Source organism: Apodemus sylvaticus, chromosome 4 (assembly GCF_947179515.1).
Source record: "Apodemus sylvaticus chromosome 4, mApoSyl1.1, whole genome shotgun sequence".
Taxonomy (NCBI): domain Eukaryota; kingdom Metazoa; phylum Chordata; class Mammalia; order Rodentia; family Muridae; genus Apodemus; species Apodemus sylvaticus.
In genome coordinates, this window is record NC_067475.1 from 68,002,235 (window position 1) to 68,020,666 (window position 18,432).

The window sequence follows — 18,432 nt, forward strand, 5'->3', positions numbered from 1 at the left end:
GTGAAAGACATGGCCAGGGCTACCTGTGAGAGAGTGGAGAGCAGGACCCAGTGAGAATCGACAAACCCAGAACAGTGTGAGTCTAGCCGTTATAGGACGGATGTGCAGCTGGGGGAGGGTGGGGCTGGACAGAGTTCTGGATATATGAGCTGTCTTTTGAGGGTTGAGAATTGGAGTTTCCGTTGGACCTGAGAGTAGTGAGATCTCTCTCTCTCTCTCTCTCTCTCTCTCTCTCTCTCTCTCTCTCTCTGTGTGTGTGTGTGTGTGTGTGTGTAGACCTGACTGTTCTGGAACTCATTCTGCAGACCAGTCTAGCCTCCAACTCACATGCCGCTGCCTTCTGAGAGTGCTGAGATTTCTTTCTTTCTTTTTTTATCAGCAGCAATGCAGAAGGAAACTTGGGAGTCGAACAATGGTTCATGGTTCATAAACATTGCTCCTATCCTCCAGACAAGACAGGCAGAGAAGAGGAACTATTTATTTACAGTCTTTAAAAAAAAAAAATCCTCTCCCTTCCTCTCATCATTCCCACAGTGATAAAAAAGATCATGTTTCCTTCGAGTAAAGAGCAACCCAGCCTGACAATGGTAATTTAAGAAGTAAGGTGAACTTTTGGGAGAATTGAGAGGGGGGAAACCATAGGAGGGGAAAGGATGAACTTTGGTCCCAGCAGTGGGAGTCCTGAGCGGACCTAATCCAGGGCTAGGGGCTCTCCAGGAATAACAAGTTAGCATCGCCAACGGGTTGCCTCTCGGTCCGGTCCAGCAGCAATTCCAGATGCACTGAGTAGGCGGAGAATTCTGTCCCCTGGGAGAAGAATCACTCCAGTGCCCTCCCAGCCTTGCAGCAGCAGGGGAGGCGGGGTAAGTGTGGTGGGAAACAGAGCAATTTCCTCTCTTTACTTTCATAGTGATAGTGCAAAATCCAGAATGGATGTCCTCTTGATAGCCCTCCTTGCTGCACCACTTATCCTGGGTAAGTCTCCCTCTGACCTTAGGCTTCTGTACCAGGTCTTTTGCTATAAATGGGATGAGAGAAAAGATACCGAGAGGTCTGTCGGGCATTTCAGCAGGGAGCGGGACTGCTGTACTCAGCTGTTGGAGTCCAGGGCTGGGGGCAGAGCAGGGATCTGGAAGGTGGAGCCAGGAAACCGAAGGCAAAGTAAAGCAAAGTCTTGTCAAAGAAGAGACAGGCCAGGGGAGGATGGAGCCCCAACAAGAGCTCCTTCAGCAACACTGAACCCAGATTTCTGTTCCTGTCACCACAAAGCTGAGCACAAGGTGAGGAGCAGTAAGGGGAAGCAGTGGGCGCTTGGAAGTCGAGGGAGGGAGCAGGGTTATTGAGCAAAGCCAGAAAAGCGAAGCTTCCCACAGAGGACAAGAAAACAAACCAACCTTCTATTCGCAAAGACAGAGGTGTGAGAGCCAGGCTGGGTGGCACATGCCCAGCTCTTGAGACATAGAGGGGAAAGGGTGAGAAATTCAAGATCATCCTTGCCTACATAGTGAGTTCCTGACTAGCCCCAGGTAAATAATCCGCCCTTGGCTGGGTGTGGTAGCCCTTGCCTTTAGTTCTAGCACTCTGGGAGGCAGAGGCAGGCAGAGCTTTGAGTATGGGGTCATCCTGGTCTACAAAGTGAGTTCCAGAACAGCCAGGGCTACACAGAGAAACCCTGCCTCAAAAATAAATAAATAAATAAACAAACATTTAAATAAATAAACAAACAAATAAATAAACATCCCCAATGTAGTGGCTCACTCCTTTAATCCCAGCATTCCTGAGGCAGAAACAGAAGGTCTGTGTGAGTTCTAGGCTAGTTTGGCTTACATGCTGATTCCTAGGTTGGTTAGGGATACATAGCAAACAATGTATTTAAAAAAAAAAAAACAATAAAAAAGTGTAAGGACAGGAGAAAACTGGCTGCCTTCAGGGACAGGGTCCCAAGAGTGGCTTGGCTCCTTCCCCTCTTTGTTCTCCAGTCAGTCCCGTGTGTCATTGCTTCCCTTTCCTTTAAATCCCATGTCCTCAGTTTGGGGTTGGAGGGATGTGTTTAGCAGAAGGTCTGGAATTCTGGATTCGGTCATCAAAGCCGCACAGTGTTAGTTTTGGAAGAGAGAGAAGCTCTGACGGGCCCTCTGGTCCAGCTGACTTGTTGTTAGGGAAGGTGACATGAGTCCAGCTGCGGGGCTGCAGCCTTTAGTCCCAGCATTCGGCAGGCAGAGGCAGAGGCAGGAGCAAGCAGATCTCAGTGAGCTGGAGGCCAGCCTGACCCACACAGTGATTGTCAGGACAGCCAGGGTTACATAGAGAGACCGTGCCTCAAAAGGGATGGAGGGCATGAAGTGGACTTATGAAAGTTCTGCTTAGTTAGCCGTGGACCTGGAAATAAAACCAAATCTAAAACATTGAGAGTTAGTCTTTCATGAGAAAAATTTGGGAGCATATGGAATCTATATGACTTTTCTAAATTTTTGGTCTGTCTTCCACTTTTAAAGGCTTTACATATGTTTCCCTTGGGGCTTAGAGGATGTGAAAGAATCTGCTTTCTGTCCTCGGAGTTCTGCACTGAAAGCAGAGTCCTGGCCTCACCGCAGCTAGGAGCCAGGAGACTTGCGCCAACTTAGATGTACAGGGGCTGAAGACCTGTGGAGAGGAAGCAGAGAAAAGGAAAGCTGGGAGATCTGGGGTCAACAACATGTGTGCTGTTGCTAAGGAGATCTGGGATCTGGGAGATCTGGGGTCAACAACATGTGTGCTGTTGCTAAGGAGCTCCAGATGCTTCTGACCTGGAACTCTTGTCCCTTGCAGGACAGGACTATGAGGATGGAGAACAGCTGGAAGAGGGAGATTACTACCAAGTGGCGTACTATTATTACACAATGACCCCTAATTATGGTATGTATATAAAAGGCTCTGACTCTTAGTGGGGTAAAAAAGATTTGGGAACTACTTAGTTCCAAGATTCTCCTTCATTTTGAAAAGAACAGCAGGACCAGTCAACATTTTGGCTGTTAACAAAACTTTCAAGATTCTTGGTATTATTTCTTAGGCTCATGATTAAAGAAAAAAAGTACGAATTTTAAGCCGGGAGGTGGTGGCACACGCCTGTAATCCCAGCACTCTGGGAGGCAGAGGCAGGTGGATTTCTGAGTTTGAGGCCAGCCTGGTCTACAGAGTGAGTTCTAGGACAGCCAGGGCTACACAAAGAAACCCTGTCTCGAAAAACAAACAAACAAACAAAAACAACATAAAAAGAATTTTATGTGTACGAATATTTTACTTGCATGTATGCCTGTGTACCACATGTATACCTGGTGCCTACACAGGTCAAAAGAGGGCACTGGATTCCCTGGAACTGGAACTGCAGGTGGTTGTGAGCTACCAGGTGGGTCTGAGAACTGAACCCATATCCCTGGAAGAGCAGCCAGTACTCCTAAGCACTGACCCACTCCTTTCTCCAGCCCCTTAAGCTCATTATATTTTTATGTTTTGGAAAATGGTTGGGACAATTTGGAAATTTTCCAATCTGTAAATTATTATATATACTAGATTGACAATATAAATCCATACATACAGTTTAAAAAATTAGTTTTCAGTATTATTTTAAAGTGTGCATCTGTGTTGAGGTATGCACTGGCGTAGTGGCGTTATCAGGGCCTGAGAGCTGCTCGGCCTGGATTCCGGACACTGAACTGCTGTCCTCTGAAAGAGCGGTCCATGTTGCTAACCGCTCAGCCGTCTCTCTGGCTCGAATTCACAAACATTTTAACACTAAGCTAACTAGAAATAGGTTACACCAACACATTTTACAGTGTAGGTTAGGTGAAGCATCCTGAGCTTCAAGTGTCTTCCCCTTACATCTGTTTCTTCTTTTTCTCTTTTCTTTTCTCCAGATGATTTTAGTGTAAACTTCACTGTTGATTACTCCTTGTTTGAGTCGGAGGATAGGTTGGTGAGTGACTTCTCTATCTGAGAGGGCCAGGACAAATAACACTGAAACAGAAATAGGGAAGTGCTAGAATGTGAGGCTGGGTGTGGTAAGCCAGTTTTATAATCCCAGCACCTGGGAAGCAGAGGCAGGAGGATTGCCATGGGTACAAGGTCACCCTGGTCTACACAGCAAGTTCAAGTCAAGCCATGACTATATGGTAAGACTGTCTCAAGGGAAAGGAAGAAAGAAGGAAGGAAAGAAAGAAAGAAATCTGATAGAAACTAGGAGTGGGTCCCGAATAGACCTTTAACTGTAGCTGGGAGAAGGAAGCCAGAACCTAGTAGGCTTTACTAATACATGGAGGAGGGGCGGTCAAGGGCTTTGAATGGAATACAGCTCAATCTGTGCCAATGCCAGGCCCAGACAGTCCCTAGGCTTCAGTTTTAGTCCTGTGGGGTTGATTAGGAGGCTTGCTTGTAGGATGTAAAACTCTAACTAGAGTATCTATGGAGATACTGGACGGAAGAAATGATAACTGTTTCCCAATCCTACCGAGGGCAGAACAGTTTGACTAAGGAGGTAACAACAACAGAAGCGGTAGAGACTACAGCCTCTTCATACAGTCTTCATACAGAGCCTGTGGACCATCAGAATCCTGTAACCACGAAACCAGTGACCACAGAACCAGTGAGTCAAATGGGGATTGAGGAGGAGGGAGATATGGCATCTCTTACCCGACAGATCCCAGGGCTAGTGACCTCCAGGAACAGTAGGCAACTGTATCAGTCCTGCCATGGAGGTATTCTAGTTTGGGTTTTTTTTGTTTTGTTTTGTTTTGTTTTTTTCTGTAATAAAACATTGACAAAACCAGCTTGGGGAGGACAGGGTTTATTTTGTCTTACAACTAAGTCACACTTCATCCTTGAGGAACTCGAGGCAGGAACTGAAACATAGACTGGGGAGGATACTGCTGACTGACTTGCTCCCATGGCTTGCTCAGTTTACCCTTGTATACCACTTGCCCATGGGGGTTGGGGGGTGGGGGTGCTCCCACATCAATCATTATTCAAGAACATTCTCCCAAAGACATTCCCACAGTCCAATCTGATTGAGGCAATTCTCCAATTGAGGCTCCAGCTTCCTAAGTATGTTTGTGTGTGTTTGTGTGTGTAGGTGTGTGTATGTGTGCATGTGTCGAGGGTGGAGGACAACTTTAGGGACTCAGTTTGTCGGGCTTGAGTGGTGCCAGCTTTTACCTGCTGAGTTGTTGTGTTGCCAATCCGGACTTTGTTTTAGATATAACTTGAGGCTGCCGCAGCCTCTGCTTGTTTGGTGTTCTGTAAGGAGAAGTGAACTTAGACTCATTCCTGTTAGGAGTGAAAGCAGCTGAAGGTAGAGCTCCAGAACAAATAACTATTTTTGGCGTCTAGGGTTTGACAGGAGAGTCTACAGAGGGGGGCTGTATTAATCAGAAAAAGAATGTGCAAAGGACTGCATAGGTAATTCGAGAATTATGTTTACACCATGTGGAGTTGGGGGACAGGAGACTTCCTTGCAGGAGAGGATGAGGAAGAGAAAAAAACCTGAACTGGCCACCTGTGGGAATGTTGGATGGAAGCAGGACCAGCCAGAAAGACATAGAAAGCCCCCCCCCCTTTTTTAATTGGCTAGTCATAGTGGCAAATGCTTTTAATCCCAACACTTAGAGGTAGAAGCAGGTAAATGTGAATTCAAGACCAGCTTGGTCTATACAGCAAATTCTAGCACATCCAGGCTGCATGGTCCTCATATTGGAAAACTTTTGAGCAGTAGGATGGCTCTTCAAGTATCGGCGCCAGCTGGCAAGTCCGAGAAGCTGGCCCGTGTTCGAGCCCTGACACCTGCTTGGTGGAAGGATGGAAGAGATTTCAAGAGTTGTCCTTCGACCTCCACACTTGTACCATCCTATACCCTCCCACCTAAATAAGCAAACGTAAAAAAATATACAAGGCCTTTCATATCTGTGTAGTAACATCATACACATCAATTTAGGGACAAATCTACAGATAGTCTGAAATGTCAGGCTGGGCTTTGGGCTTATAAGCAATAAGGAGCCTAGTAAGCCCTCCATCAGGGTGAAGACAATGACATCAATGTTTAGGAAACTCTTCGTCTCACTGTATGGAAGGTGCAGAATGGAACAGTTTATTCTGTCTCAGGAACACCTGCAGAGGGGCTGGACTAGGGAGTGCTGGTGCAAACTGAGAAGAGAAAAATAATGTTAGAAGAACATGACTTGTCTATCTTCAATGATAAAGAAGGAGAATTAAAATAACCTACAGACCCTAATGATGTTTGGGGAGAACCAGTGTGGTGGCTCAGGTGGCAAATATGTCTGCCAGCAAGACAGTTGGGAGTCAATCCCTAGGACTCATGAGACAGGAAGAATGAACACACTCCCCCAAGTTATCCTCCGACCTCTCCACATGTACTCATACGCGCATGTATGTACACACACACACACCAGAAATACAATCTAATAAACATGAAACATGTTTGGGAAAATGTTTGACCAAAATGGTAACAGTTGTAGGCCAGAGTGGTTTAGGGGAAAGTGACAAATTGGACAGGCATGTGTATGTGTTCCGAAGGCAGCTGAACTAGATCAGGAGTAGAGACCTAAGGGCAGAGTTATATTGTGAAAGTAGAAAGGCCAGTGAGTAAGTCAGCGGAGACAGGTAAGTCAACCAAGGAAGTGGAAGAGGCAGGCAGGCAGCCAAGTTTGAGTTACAGGGACTGGAAGAGAAAGCGTGATGTAATCAATCAAAAGCTACTGAGAGACCGAAGGGGAGAAGGCAAGGATGCCCTCAAGAATGTAGTGGCGCACGCCTGTAATCCTAGCGCTTGGGAGGCAGAGGCAGGCGGATTTCTGAGTTCGAGGCCAGCCTGGTCTACAGAGTGAGTTCCAGGACAGCCAGGGCTACACAGAGAAAAGTCTGTCTCAAAAAAACCAAAAAAAAAAGGGGGCTGGGGAGATGGCTCAGCGATTAAGGGCACTGACTGCTCTTCTAAAGGTTCCTGAGTTCAAATCCCAGCAACCACATGGTGGCTCACAACCATCCGTAATGAGATCTGATGCCCTCTTCTGGTGTGTCTGAAGATAGCTACAGCGTACTTACATATAACAATAAATAAATCTTTTTTTTTTTTTTTTTTTTTTTTTTGGTTTTTTGGATTTGGTTTTGTCAAGACAGGGTTTCTCTGTGTAGTCCTGGCTGTCCTGGAACTCAGGCTGGCCTCAAACTCAGAAATCCACCTGCCTCTGCCTCCCAGAGTGCTGGGATTACAGGCGTGCACCACCACCGCCCGGCCTAAATAAATCTTTAAAAAAAAAACCAAAACCAAAAACAAACAACAACAACAACAAAAGAGTATGGAGTGTAAGCTGGGTGAGGTGTCGATGACTCCAAAGGCAGAGGCAGTTGATTGCCGATTAGAGGCTAACCTCGACTATAAGTAAAAAATCCATCTCAAGAGTAAGGAAGGCCGGTAAAGTGGCACACGCAGCTTTGATCCCAGAATTAGGGAGGCAGAGGTAGGTGGATCTCTGAGTTGCAGCCCAGCCTGGTCTACAGAGCAAGTTCCAGGATGGTCAAGGCTATGCAGAGAAACCCTGTCTCAATAAAACAAAACAAAACCATCAAAGCACACGACTTTATACTTTATAAAGGGCGAAGGACCAAAGAGCAGCATACATGCAGTTGAACCCAAGAGGGCGGGTTCAGTAGGACTGGCAAGCAGAAGCCCGACAGCAAATGCCTCACACATGTTCGTAAATGTATGGTAGGTTCTCTACAGACAGTAAGCCCCTCTGAAGCCCAGGAACTGTCTCATTTATACTGTCCCCAAAAAGCACCAAGCACAGTGACTAGAACAAAGTCATGCACACAAAAGGTAAAAGCATTCAATGTTACTGAGCGTTGTGGCCTCCCAAGTGTCTTATTGTGATAGCGAGGAGGGCAGACTCTCCTTTGAGACCAGAGGTAAGGAAAAAGGGCTTAGTGTAAAGAGGTGGCTGTCCTCCTGGGGAGGGGATGGGATTACTAGAAAGGTGACAATGACCTATTTATGTCTTAGCAGAGTCCGGATCAGAATGATGCCGGGTCCACTCTGCAGAGTCCTGTGTCCTGTCTTCTGTTATGGACCCTCCTACACGGAGGGGTGCATTTCATGTAGAAGGTAAGAGGGCAGCCACTGGCCTTGGTGGGGTGCTGTAAAGTAATTCTTACCAGTTATCATTGGCTTGTATTTCCAGCCTGGACATCAGTTCTCATGATTAAAAAAGGAAGCAGGATCACCTTTAGAAATATCTAATTATCTGATCTCAAAAAATATGAAAGATGTTAAAGCAAAGACTTTTATGATGCCATGTTTTTTATTTGGATCTGGGAAGACTTTCAAGACCTCTAGGAGAGAGGCAGGCTGAATGGAAAAGCCTTTCCCAAATTCCTAACAAGCCTGGAAAATCAGAGCTGGTTCCATTCTGCCCAGGTTTGAAGTTATAGCAGGTGCCAGAGGTCAAAACGGGTGTGTCCTACAACCCTGTAGAGCCAAGAGGCAAAGTTCAGCGGGGGGGGGGGGGGGGGGGGGGCAGGCATGAAGGGGCACATCTTTCTCAGCAAACAGGACGGAGAATCCATCTTAGAACATGAACTCTGTGGCGTTTGCATAGAGATAGGAGCAGAGAGACTTCCCTGGCTTCCTACACTTGCTTTGATTTATTGTGTGTGTGGGGAGGGGAGGGGCATGTTCACATGAGTGTGGGTACTCAGGCTAGAAATACCAGAGTTCCTGGAGGGGAGTCACAGGGGCTTGTGAGCCACCTGACAGGAGTGCTGGGACTGGGACTTAGTCCCCTGGAACTTGTGTTCTCTCCACACTGAGATAGTCACTCTGTTTTCATCCTCCCTCCTTCCCCAGGTGAAAGAAGGCTGCTATCACTCTTCAGACTAGAATTCATTGGCAAGAATTTGGATGAAAAATAAAGAAATTTGGGGCTGGAGAGATGGCTCAGCAGTTAAGAGCACTGACTGCTCTTCCAGAAGTCCTGAGTTCAATTCCCAGCAAATCTGTAATGGGATCCGATGCCACCTTCTGGTGTGTTTGAAGACAGCTACAGTGTACACATATGCATACAATAAATAATTGTTTAAAAAAAGGAAAATAAAAAAATTAGTTTTGCCTACTTCTTAAGAGAGTCTGTCCTAAAGTCAACACTGACACGTACACCAAGACTTGGGGGCATGAAGGGCAGATTAGAAAGAGAATTACAAGCCAGGGAAGCAGAAGCAGGCAGATCTCTGAGTTTGAGCGCCAGCCTGGTCTACAAAGTGAGTTCCAGGGCAGCCATAGCTACACAGCGAAACCCTATCATGAAAAAAAAAAAAGGAATTAGATATCAACTAAGTAGAAGGAATATTATACTCTATAGAGTTTGGGGTAGAATAGAATATTCACGAATAATAGATTCAATCTGAGCCTGTAATTCTATTTTTTGTTTCTTTTCTTTTTTGGAGGGTCCCATGTGGCTCAGGCTGGTCTTGAACTGATCTTCTTGCATCCAACCCCTAGTGTTACAGAAGGCATGAGCCACCTAGATTACTTATATTTTATTTGATATTGTCTAGAAATTGTGTTTGGGGAAACAGTGCTGAGATTTAATTTAGAAATCCTTTTCCTTTTACTAAAATAACCACATTGCTAAATATAAGGAAAAAAGCATTAGAGCATGTTTAAAATAACCACACGTTCTCCAAACCATGACTTAAATCCCTGTCCAACTTTTTCTTTTAGTAAGACTATGCTTGTATTTAAAAAAACCACAAAGTGCCTGTTCCCCCGACCCTAATCAGAGCTAGGGCGCCCCCTTGCGGTTCCTCTGCTTCAGCTCTCCATCGTTTCCTTTAACTATGACTCGGTGCAACGGACGTTAACGTCTGGTGACTCTAAACTCTGGACTTGCTTTTTTTTTTCTTTTTTTTTCTCTTCCTCAACGTTTTTCCAGTTTTCTCAAAGGAACAAATAAACGGAAGCCAGATAAAGCCATAACCTTGAGGATCAAAGATCTACTCTACTCGGTTCCCTGTACTGAGAATCAGAGACTTCTGAGTGAAGTCCGAAGGGCCCGGGGCGAGTTCGGCTGTGACCTCTAGAGCCTTGGCGGGCTGGCATCCGAGCTGGTAACGTGCGTGGCAAGTTATGTAAGAACCGGCTGGAGAAAGCGCGGCGGGAGCGCCGGAGAGGACGCGGTGTTCCGGCCGCAGTCCCCACCCTCCTCGCCCAGCAGGGCAGGAGGCACCCAACTTGGTGGCGAGGAGGGGAGGATGAAAGAGTGGGGAGTCACGAGGGCGAGCCGCCGACACGGGAGCGGATGCCCGGCGTCACACGTCCGTTGTCACACACGTTGCGGACACGAGTTGCTGACGGCTCCCACGTGCTGCGCCCGTGCGCGGAGGCGCTCGGAGGGGCCCACGTCCCGACGCGCCACCTCCGTGGCTCGGCCCTGCTCTGCACACTCCAGCCGCGCGTCTCCCGCGCAGTGCCGTCCTATTTAAGGCTACGAGCTCCACCCTTTTCCGCCCATTCCTTCATTTTCACTTTTTTCCAGCCTCCTTTTTTATCACCCGAGGAGCCGCATGTACGGGCGGAGCGTGGACTGCTTCCCTTCCAGCCAATCACCACTTGACTGCCTCTCTATTGGCCGAGCCCCCGCATGCCGCAGCAAATGGGCTGTGAGCGTCCGTATCTAGAGTCACGTGTTGCCGGCAAGCTATCCAATGAGAGCACTGGGTCTGTGTACGCAGGGGGAGGCACGTGCAGAGCCGCACGTGTCTGGGAGGGGGAAGGGGCGGGACCCACAGAGTGAGGCGGAGGTGGGTCGGCTAGACCCGCACAGACAGCGAAGGAGCTGGATCCCGACCGACCGACCGGGGCTGAGCCGACAGACTCAGGTAAGCGGACGAGAGCCAAGCGCTCTCCGGAAGACGACCCGGAGCGGGTGGGCTTGTGAGACCGCAGATCGGGGCGTTGGGAGGAATTGCATCACCTGGCCGGCGCGACCAGGACTGCCCGGCGCAGTGCACCTGACAGTGAGGGATGCGAAAACCGTGGAGCCCAGTGTCCATGGGGCTGGTACTCCGGAACCTGAGGTGGGCTCTGGTGCGCAGAGCAGCCTCTAGCCGGTTTGAGGTCTGGCCGGGAACAGCCCAGAACTGCAGGCTGAGGGGAAGGTGTAAAGTCGGTTATTCACTCTGAACCCAAGGGAAAAAAGGCTGTGTGGGGTCAAGAGCTCTGCGTAGCTGGCGGTCTAGATTTTGAATGCTGGTGGAACAGCAAGTTTTTTTTCTTCTTGTTTCTATTGAGAACGGAAAAACTAAAAACAAAAAAAAGCAAAAGCCGTTTTACTCTGTTTAGAATGCCCCAGTCGCCCAGTCCCTTACCTAATCCTTCACTCTGATTTCAGACTCCCTGCTTTGCTTTTCAATTGCAGGTTCTGATCTTTGGAACTACACTACGGGAGCTGCTCTTCAGGCCCCCAGCCCCCTGCTCCTGGACCTATGGATTCTCCATCTAGCATCTTTTCGTATTCCTCCTCCTCTCTCTCCCCGTCATTTTCCACGTCCCCTGTGAACAGTGACTTTAGCTTCCCTTCTGATAATGAGAGGGAGGGCAAGGGCACCCGTGAGCTCAGGCCAGACACTGTGCGTCGGAGAGGAGGTTCCAGGCCCAGTCCAGGCCCTATCCGCTGCAGACATCGACCCAGGGTTTCTAGTAACCAACATACAGCGTCTCATCTGGAACAGCAAGGATCTGAAGTCAAAAGATCAAGAGACGGTCAACTGGAGACAAGTCTAAACATCCAGGGATGTACTACAGAGGGAGACCTGCTCTTTGCTCAAAAGGTAACAGAAAGCAGAGAAGGCAGTGCAATGTCAAACACCTAAGTGGTTGATAAGGACCCTAAGAGGATGGTATTGGCTGCCAGATATGTTACAGCAGAAAAACCACTGCTGGTCTCATAATCTTGTGCTGTTTTTCTACAGTGTAAAGAACTCCAAGGGTTCATTCGGCCCCTCACAGACTTACTGAACGGACTAAAGATGGGTCGCTTTGACAGAGGTAATAATTTGATTAATTACATTTCTGGGGGTTCCCCTTCTCGGAGTGAAATCTTATATTTCTCTTTGGGACACGGGCTATTTTGTTTGCATGTGTTACTTAATTTCTTCATGTGAATTCATTGGAACTCCATCTACCTCTGTCTTTCCTTTACATTTACCTTAGTTCCCACCTCTGTTGCTTTTCTCAATGCTGGGAATGATCTGTGAACCGAGAGCTTTGTGGTCCACAGACACGTTCTCTGCCCTGAGCTACATACATCCCACACCGCTAATCACCCTCCCTCTTTCACCCTAGGATTAAGTAGCTTCCAACAGAGTGTGGCCATGGACCGGATCCAGCGTATAGTGGGTGTTTTACAGAAGCCTCAGATGGGGTAAGTCTCCCTCTTTCCTTCCTCCCGTCCTTGGTATCTTATTGAGGGAGGTCTATACAATTCTCCCTATTTCGTGGTTTGTTTTTTGGTTTTGCTTTTTTTTCTTTCGAGAGAGGGTTTCTCTGTGTGGCCCTGGCTGTCCTGGAACTCACTCTGTAGACCAGACTGGCCTTGAACTCAGAGATCCATCTGCCTCTGCCTCCCAAGTGTTGGGATTAAAGGCATGCACCACCACTGCCCGGATTTTTTTTCTCCTTTTCTTTTTTCATAGTGGACTTTTAAAGTATCCTTTTTTTCACAGAGAACGTTATCTAGGAACCTTGCTGCAGGTGGAAGGGATGTTAAAGACTTGGTTTCCTCATATAGCTGCCCAGAAATCATCCTCAGGAGGTAGCAGGCATCAGGTAAGCAAGGTACGAACCTAAAAACCAAGAAAGAGATGGGAGAAGAATCAAGGATGGACTGTGTGTGTGAACGTTCCCCTTCCAGTTTCCTTCTTTCCCTTTTTCTCTCCCAGGGAAGGGCATGTCTGCCTAACTTTGTGCATTACTGTGATTTTTAGATTTAGCCTAGATGTTAGCTCTATACTGTTGAGATCTCATAAAATTTACCCCTGCCCTCCTATCGAAGTTCATCTGCTTTCTGCACAGATACTGAAGGCTTTTAATCTGGCCAAATGACTCACATAGGAAGATGCCTCGACTTTTCTCTACAGACCCTTTCTTTTTCTTCTTACCTTCTCCCACAAACCCTTCTCTCCTCTCCATCTCAACCAAACAACCAAACCTTACATAGTGAGTTTCTTTCCTTCCTTCCTTCCTTCCTTGAAAACAGGGTTTCCCTGTGTAATAGCTGACCTGCAACTTGCTCTGTAGACCAGGCTAGCCTTAGACACAGAGATGCCTCTGCCTCAGCCTCCCGAGTGCGTAGGTTAAAGGTGTGTGCCCTCATACCCAGCTAAATCAAGTATAGTTTCTAGTGATGTGAAAGTGACTGACTGAAAAATTAACAGGATCATGCCTCATAAAGAACTAAAGATGGGAAATGAGACCTTTCAACACAGAAATTAAATGTCATTTCAATTTTTCTGGCTGGTGGTGTGGTTTATGAGACTGCTTTCCTGCCACCTGGTTGGCCCTAGGTTTGATTTAAAGAAGTTGGACAGGAATCATTATATAAATACCGAGAGTCCAAGGACTCTTTTTATCTTGTCTGTTTCTAGTAGCCTCATACAATGTTACACAGAGCTGCCTCCAGCTTTCTGTTGAATAGATGGAGCATTACTTGATTGCTAAAATTTTTACTTCATCATCACCTGGCAAGAACACGCCTGTTGCACAAAGCGACATTTGTTTGCACTGCACAATGAGTTCTCAGGGAAAGCAAGGGTCTGTGCTTAAGTGGACTTCTAACTCCTGTTTTTCCTTTCCCCCATTCTCTAGCACTTTCCTAGCCACCACAGTGACTCGGGTGCTGCTTCTCCTGCACCTCTCATAGAGAAGATGGGCCAAACACAGCTGGGACATTTGGTTTTGAAACCAAAGCAGCCTTGGCACCTCACTGGATGGCCAGCTATGAACCTCACCTGGATCCATAACACTCCCATCTGTAACCCTCCCCTCAGCTCCCCAGGCTCCACCTCTGGCCACAGCCCCACAGGCACTGGAGCCAGCATTGGTGTCATCCTTGTCCTCCAGAAAGGAGGACAACCCTTCACCCATTCTGCCCCGGGCACTCCGATCCCACCAGCTTCCCTGTCTCCTGTCACCTCTGGTGATCCAAAGAAACTGTCTGGAGAGGAGCCTCGGTGCCACAGTTTGCCAGTAACACTGCCGTCAGACTGGAGCGGCATCCTTTGTCCACCTGTCCTTCCTGCCACAGACAGAGAGATGGCCAAAGGACACCCGGAGCCACAGACGGTTAGCCATCCTCCAGTTGCTCCTGATCCTCAGCCCTGACCCAGGCTCTGCAACTGTCCCATTCCCTATTTGTATAAATATATGTTTCTGTGTACTTTTTTTTTTTTACTTTTAATGTATTTGTGGTGAGGAAAAAATAAATCCTTTCCGATTAAAGACTTTTTTTTTTAACGTAAACACTTTTCTGACTGTTGTAAATTGAAAACTTTGAACCTGGAGTACCATGAGTCTCACCCACTGAGCTTCTGAAAAGAGGAGAGCACAGACGCATTCGCCAACGTGAGCTCCTCAAGGCAGAGTTGGGCTGGGACTGTACAACACCTGTGGGGAGCACGCTTGGGACACTGACAGGCTCAGAGCCGAAGTGTTTTGGTTCTTTGTCTGCTCACACTCAGAGCTGGTCCCTCCCTTTGTGTCTCTCTCTGTGGAGTCTCCCAGCCGGCCAGACAAGCAGGTTCTTCCGCTCTGGCACACTTCGACTTTGATGGGAGCTGTTGATGCTTGGGGGTAAATGCGTATGTAACCTGCTGCTGCCTCTGGAAGAGGGAAAGCCCAGACAGTCACTGGGGTGCCAGTTTTGAAGAGGGCATAGTGCCGTAGAATTGTTGAGGTCAGCGTAGGAGGACCCAGCGTCTGGGCCATATCACTCCTCCAACAGCTCTCCATGCACAGTGGAAGCCGGACCAAGGGAGCTATCAAGTGTGACTGATAGAGCCCATGGATGGACCTCAGTGTGTTCCTTTCTTTCTATTGTCCTAGTTTCTACCAAAACCATTTCCTCTCTCACCCTCGGCCTTCCTGGAGCAGCAGATAATTCTGCCTTCGTTGTCACTGGGTCTCAGCTGCTCAGCGCACTTCTTAGTAGCCAGCTCTCCCATTCCTCAGGCCCAGTGTTCTGGGAAATAAGTCACCTCCCTTTATTTCAGAAAATATGACCTCCTTTCTGAGGCAAACCTTTATTTGCGTAGGTCAGGATGGCCTAGAAATCAAGGTGATGCTGGTTCCCCACAAATTGCAGTGTAAAACACCATTCTTAGCTCCATTTATGGTTTTGATGGCTTTTTATATATATATATATTTTTTTTTTTTTTTTGAGACTGGGTTTCACTGTGTAGCACTGATTGGCCTAGAACTCGTCACACAGACCAGACCAGACCTGCCTCTGCCTCCTGACTGCTGGGGTTAAAGAAGGCATGAGCCACCATGTCTGGCTCTTTTTACTTTTTAAGATTTATTTTTACTTTTTGTGTATGATTATGTGCCTGGATGTACATGCACCATCTGAAGGCCGCTATCCAAGGAGATGCGAAGAGGGCATCAGATCCCCGGAACTTAGTTATAGATGTTCCAGGGCCACCATAGAGGCACAGGGGCCAAACATGGTCAGCAAGTCAGCAAGCAGTCTTTTATTTGTGGAATTTGTAACTTAACTTGCTGCCCATAATAATTACTCCCCCTGTGTCCCCAGTTATTGGCTTACTGAAATACTGCCAGAATGTCCTCTCTCCTCTTTGTGCTATGTTTCCTAGGACCACTCAGTACTAGGGACTGAACTCTGGTTCCCATGCATGCTAGGCAAGGGCTCTACCACAAAGCCCTCAGAGTGGTTTTTCCTGTACCTCACTAGCACTGGATCCAGCTGTCTGCAGGCTGGTGCATACTACTTTCATTCGGTTGTACCTTCCAAAGTAACTAATGAGCCCACAAAATCAGCACCAAAGTATTTCATAACATACCTTCCCCCTAATCAATAGTGAAACCCAGGAGCCTTCACAAAGCCTGTATCACTTGACACTCAATGCTCCCTTCTGAAACTTTCCTACCTCAGGTCTTGTGACGACACAGTCCCAGCTCTCTTACCCAACTGGCAGCACTTTCTGGTTTCTTAATGGCCCCATTCCCACCTACCAGAGTGTGGGTGTTCTCTGAGGTGCCAGTCTTGGCTTTTCTCTCTCTCTATTCAATCATCTTAAGTTTGCATTGTTTGTCCTAAGAAGGCACACTGCATGTATACATTTCTGCTGGGGAGTTCATTCATATATTTGTATATCACTTATACAAAAAATGACTGAAGGGGCAGCAACATGGCTCAGCAGATAAAGGCTCCTGTAGGCAAGCCTTACTGAGCTGGACATGCAGATCCCACACCATAGAAGGAGAGAGCCAATTCCTACAAGTTGTCCTCTAACCTCTGCACATGCAAACGTAGGCTTTTACACACACACACACACACACACACACACACACAGAGTAACTCTTCTGTTGGTGAAATATATGATGTCAACATTTTTCTAGACAACTAGGCTTATAACTTAGGGGCACTGAAGTTGGGCAGAAGGCACAGAGGTTAATTGTACTGACAACAGCTCTTACCGAGGACCCACTTAGATTCCTAGCACCCACATGATGACTTACAATATCTGTAAATCCAGATCCAGTAGATCCAATGCCCTCTTCTGGCCTTCCTCGATGACATCAGACATGATGCAGACAACACCTCCATATACATTTATAAAAAAATTTTTTTAGTCCAGTAAAAAAGAAGAAAATTATAACGAAGGGGAGAACAGTTGTCTCGGCAGTAAGGAACACTTGTTGCTCTCACAGAAGACCTAAGTTCAGCTCCCACCCAGCATGCCCATGGTAGCTCAGAAGCATCTGTAACTCCAGGCCCAAGGCATTCAATGTCCTGTTCTGACCTCCAGGCACACACGTAGAACACACACATACAGGAGGCAAAATACTCACAGACGATAATAAAATAAATATTAAAAATTAAAGCAAAAATTAATGAAGTACCTTTATATTATATCCCATTAGATTCTTATGACCAATTTTGTGAGACCAACAGAGTAAATGTTCACATTTTACAAATAAAGAACCATACTGAGAGTTCTTGTCTAACAAGATCTAGATTATAGACATTTGTAGGTCACAGATCCCCTTTTCTTCTACCCACATCTACCATTATAGCCATACACAATCAACAAATAAACATGATAGTATTCCAGTATTTTTATTTAGACAAAAAGTGCAAACTCCTAGTTTGGGTAACTTATTCAAAGTCATACACCTGATGATGCTTAGAACCTGAATAGGTTTCTAACACATTACGCTACTGTCCATATAATTAATTTTACACTCACTATATGCTACCTGGCCTACATTTGTGTCTACCTACTGTCAGTTCTGCAAGAGACACTGGAATAGTATCAACAGTGCTTAGCAGGGGACAGCCATTCAATTAAGTTTGTTGACAAGCACAATGGTGTCGAGCTTCAGTTGGTACTTTGGATTTGGCTTACTATGAGGCAGGCTTAAGCTTTGTGTGAGAACCTATTAACGGATAATGATCTGGCTAGACGGTCCAGTGGTTAAGAAAATTAATTGCTCTTGCAGAGGGCCTGGGTTCAGTTCCCAGTACCTACATGGCAGCTTGGAACAACACCTCCCCAATCCTTCTTGAGCTCCTGCAGGCACACGCACACACGGTGCACACACATACACACAGGCACACGCATATACACATAAAATAAAAATAAATCTTTTAAAGAAGTAACAGATCATCTGTGTGTGTTGTGGGTAGGTTTTTCTGTATTCATTATTTCTAAACCCATGTAAATAACCATACATGGTTATGTGGGTATGACACACACGTAAGGTTGTCAAGACGTACGGAAGAAAAAAAATTGATATTTCTACTAGATCTTACTAGGTAACAAGTGGCAAAGTTGGCATTAAAACAACAATATTTTGATTTAAAATTCTGCAGGCGTTTCCCATTTGTTTCTTTAGTGATTCTACTTTATTTAGTGAAATGGCTTAGGTAGTTGTTTCTTAACTTGTAGGCAGATGAAGGGTGTGGAGCTGTTTTTCACCCGGTGAGTAGATCTGTCCTTTTTAAGTAGGAAATATTTTCAGGACGCTTCTCATTTCCCATCCAAAAAACCCGAAATCGCTCAGATCTAGTAAAAGTTTAACAGGATTAGAGCTACGGATCGGGCTGACCTTCTCGCAGACACAACGACCGCGACTCCTCCACGGGAAGG

The 18,432-nt window shown here is 46.7% G+C and overlaps 2 protein-coding genes and 1 long non-coding RNA gene across 6 annotated transcripts; 2 read left to right on the forward strand and 1 right to left on the reverse strand.

Moving 5' to 3' along the window:
- The first annotated feature begins 882 nt into the window (after positions 1-882).
- C4H1orf54 (chromosome 4 C1orf54 homolog) lies at positions 883-9,147 on the forward strand. 2 transcript variants are annotated; one of them, XM_052179730.1, is made up of 6 exons: positions 883-975; positions 2,809-2,895; positions 3,894-3,952; positions 4,493-4,618; positions 8,048-8,149; positions 8,891-9,147. In XM_052179730.1, exons 1-5 carry the CDS (start codon positions 930-932, stop codon positions 8,144-8,146), a joined length of 417 nt encoding a protein of 138 aa, XP_052035690.1. In that variant the 5' UTR covers positions 883-929; the 3' UTR covers positions 8,147-8,149; positions 8,891-9,147. The 2 variants fall into 2 exon arrangements, with proteins under 2 accessions (XP_052035690.1, XP_052035691.1); XM_052179731.1 differs by having other exon boundaries at positions 8,051-8,149.
- A 1,686-nt stretch (positions 9,148-10,833) lies between these two features.
- Ciart (circadian associated repressor of transcription) lies at positions 10,834-14,554 on the forward strand. Of its 3 annotated transcripts, XM_052179733.1 has the most exons (6): positions 10,834-10,920; positions 11,460-11,871; positions 12,013-12,088; positions 12,386-12,464; positions 12,766-12,877; positions 13,907-14,554. In XM_052179733.1, the coding sequence occupies exons 2-6, from the start codon at positions 11,527-11,529 to the stop codon at positions 14,420-14,422; spliced, it is 1,128 nt and encodes a 375-aa protein (XP_052035693.1). In that variant the 5' UTR covers positions 10,834-10,920; positions 11,460-11,526; the 3' UTR covers positions 14,423-14,554. The 3 variants fall into 3 exon arrangements, with proteins under 3 accessions (XP_052035693.1, XP_052035692.1, XP_052035694.1); XM_052179732.1 differs by lacking the exon at positions 10,834-10,920 and having other exon boundaries at positions 11,411-11,871; XM_052179734.1 differs by lacking the exon at positions 10,834-10,920 and having other exon boundaries at positions 11,411-11,871; positions 12,766-12,868.
- On the reverse strand, positions 11,712-18,418 carry LOC127682972 (uncharacterized). The gene is made up of 3 exons (XR_007977464.1): positions 16,799-18,418; positions 12,784-12,885; positions 11,712-11,779 (listed from the first exon to the last, which is right to left on the reverse strand). It is a non-coding gene; the product is annotated as an uncharacterized LOC127682972 (long non-coding RNA).
- Between the last annotated feature and the right edge of the window lie 14 nt (positions 18,419-18,432).

Excerpts from the sequence above, each read along its gene's own strand:
- C4H1orf54 (XM_052179730.1), top strand. The coding sequence starts at position 930 with ATGGATGTCCTCTTGATAGCCCTCCTTGCTGCACCACTTATCCTGG. Across the intron at positions 976-2,808 it reads TGCTGCACCACTTATCCTGG|GACAGGACTATGAGGATGGA; the intron begins GTAAGTCTCCCT and ends TGTCCCTTGCAG. Across the intron at positions 2,896-3,893 it reads CACAATGACCCCTAATTATG|ATGATTTTAGTGTAAACTTC; the intron begins GTATGTATATAA and ends TCTTTTCTCCAG.
- Ciart (XM_052179733.1), top strand. The coding sequence starts at position 11,527 with ATGGATTCTCCATCTAGCATCTTTTCGTATTCCTCCTCCTCTCTCTCC. Across the intron at positions 11,872-12,012 it reads ACCTGCTCTTTGCTCAAAAG|TGTAAAGAACTCCAAGGGTT; the intron begins GTAACAGAAAGC and ends GTTTTTCTACAG. Across the intron at positions 12,465-12,765 it reads TTACAGAAGCCTCAGATGGG|AGAACGTTATCTAGGAACCT; the intron begins GTAAGTCTCCCT and ends TTTTTTTCACAG.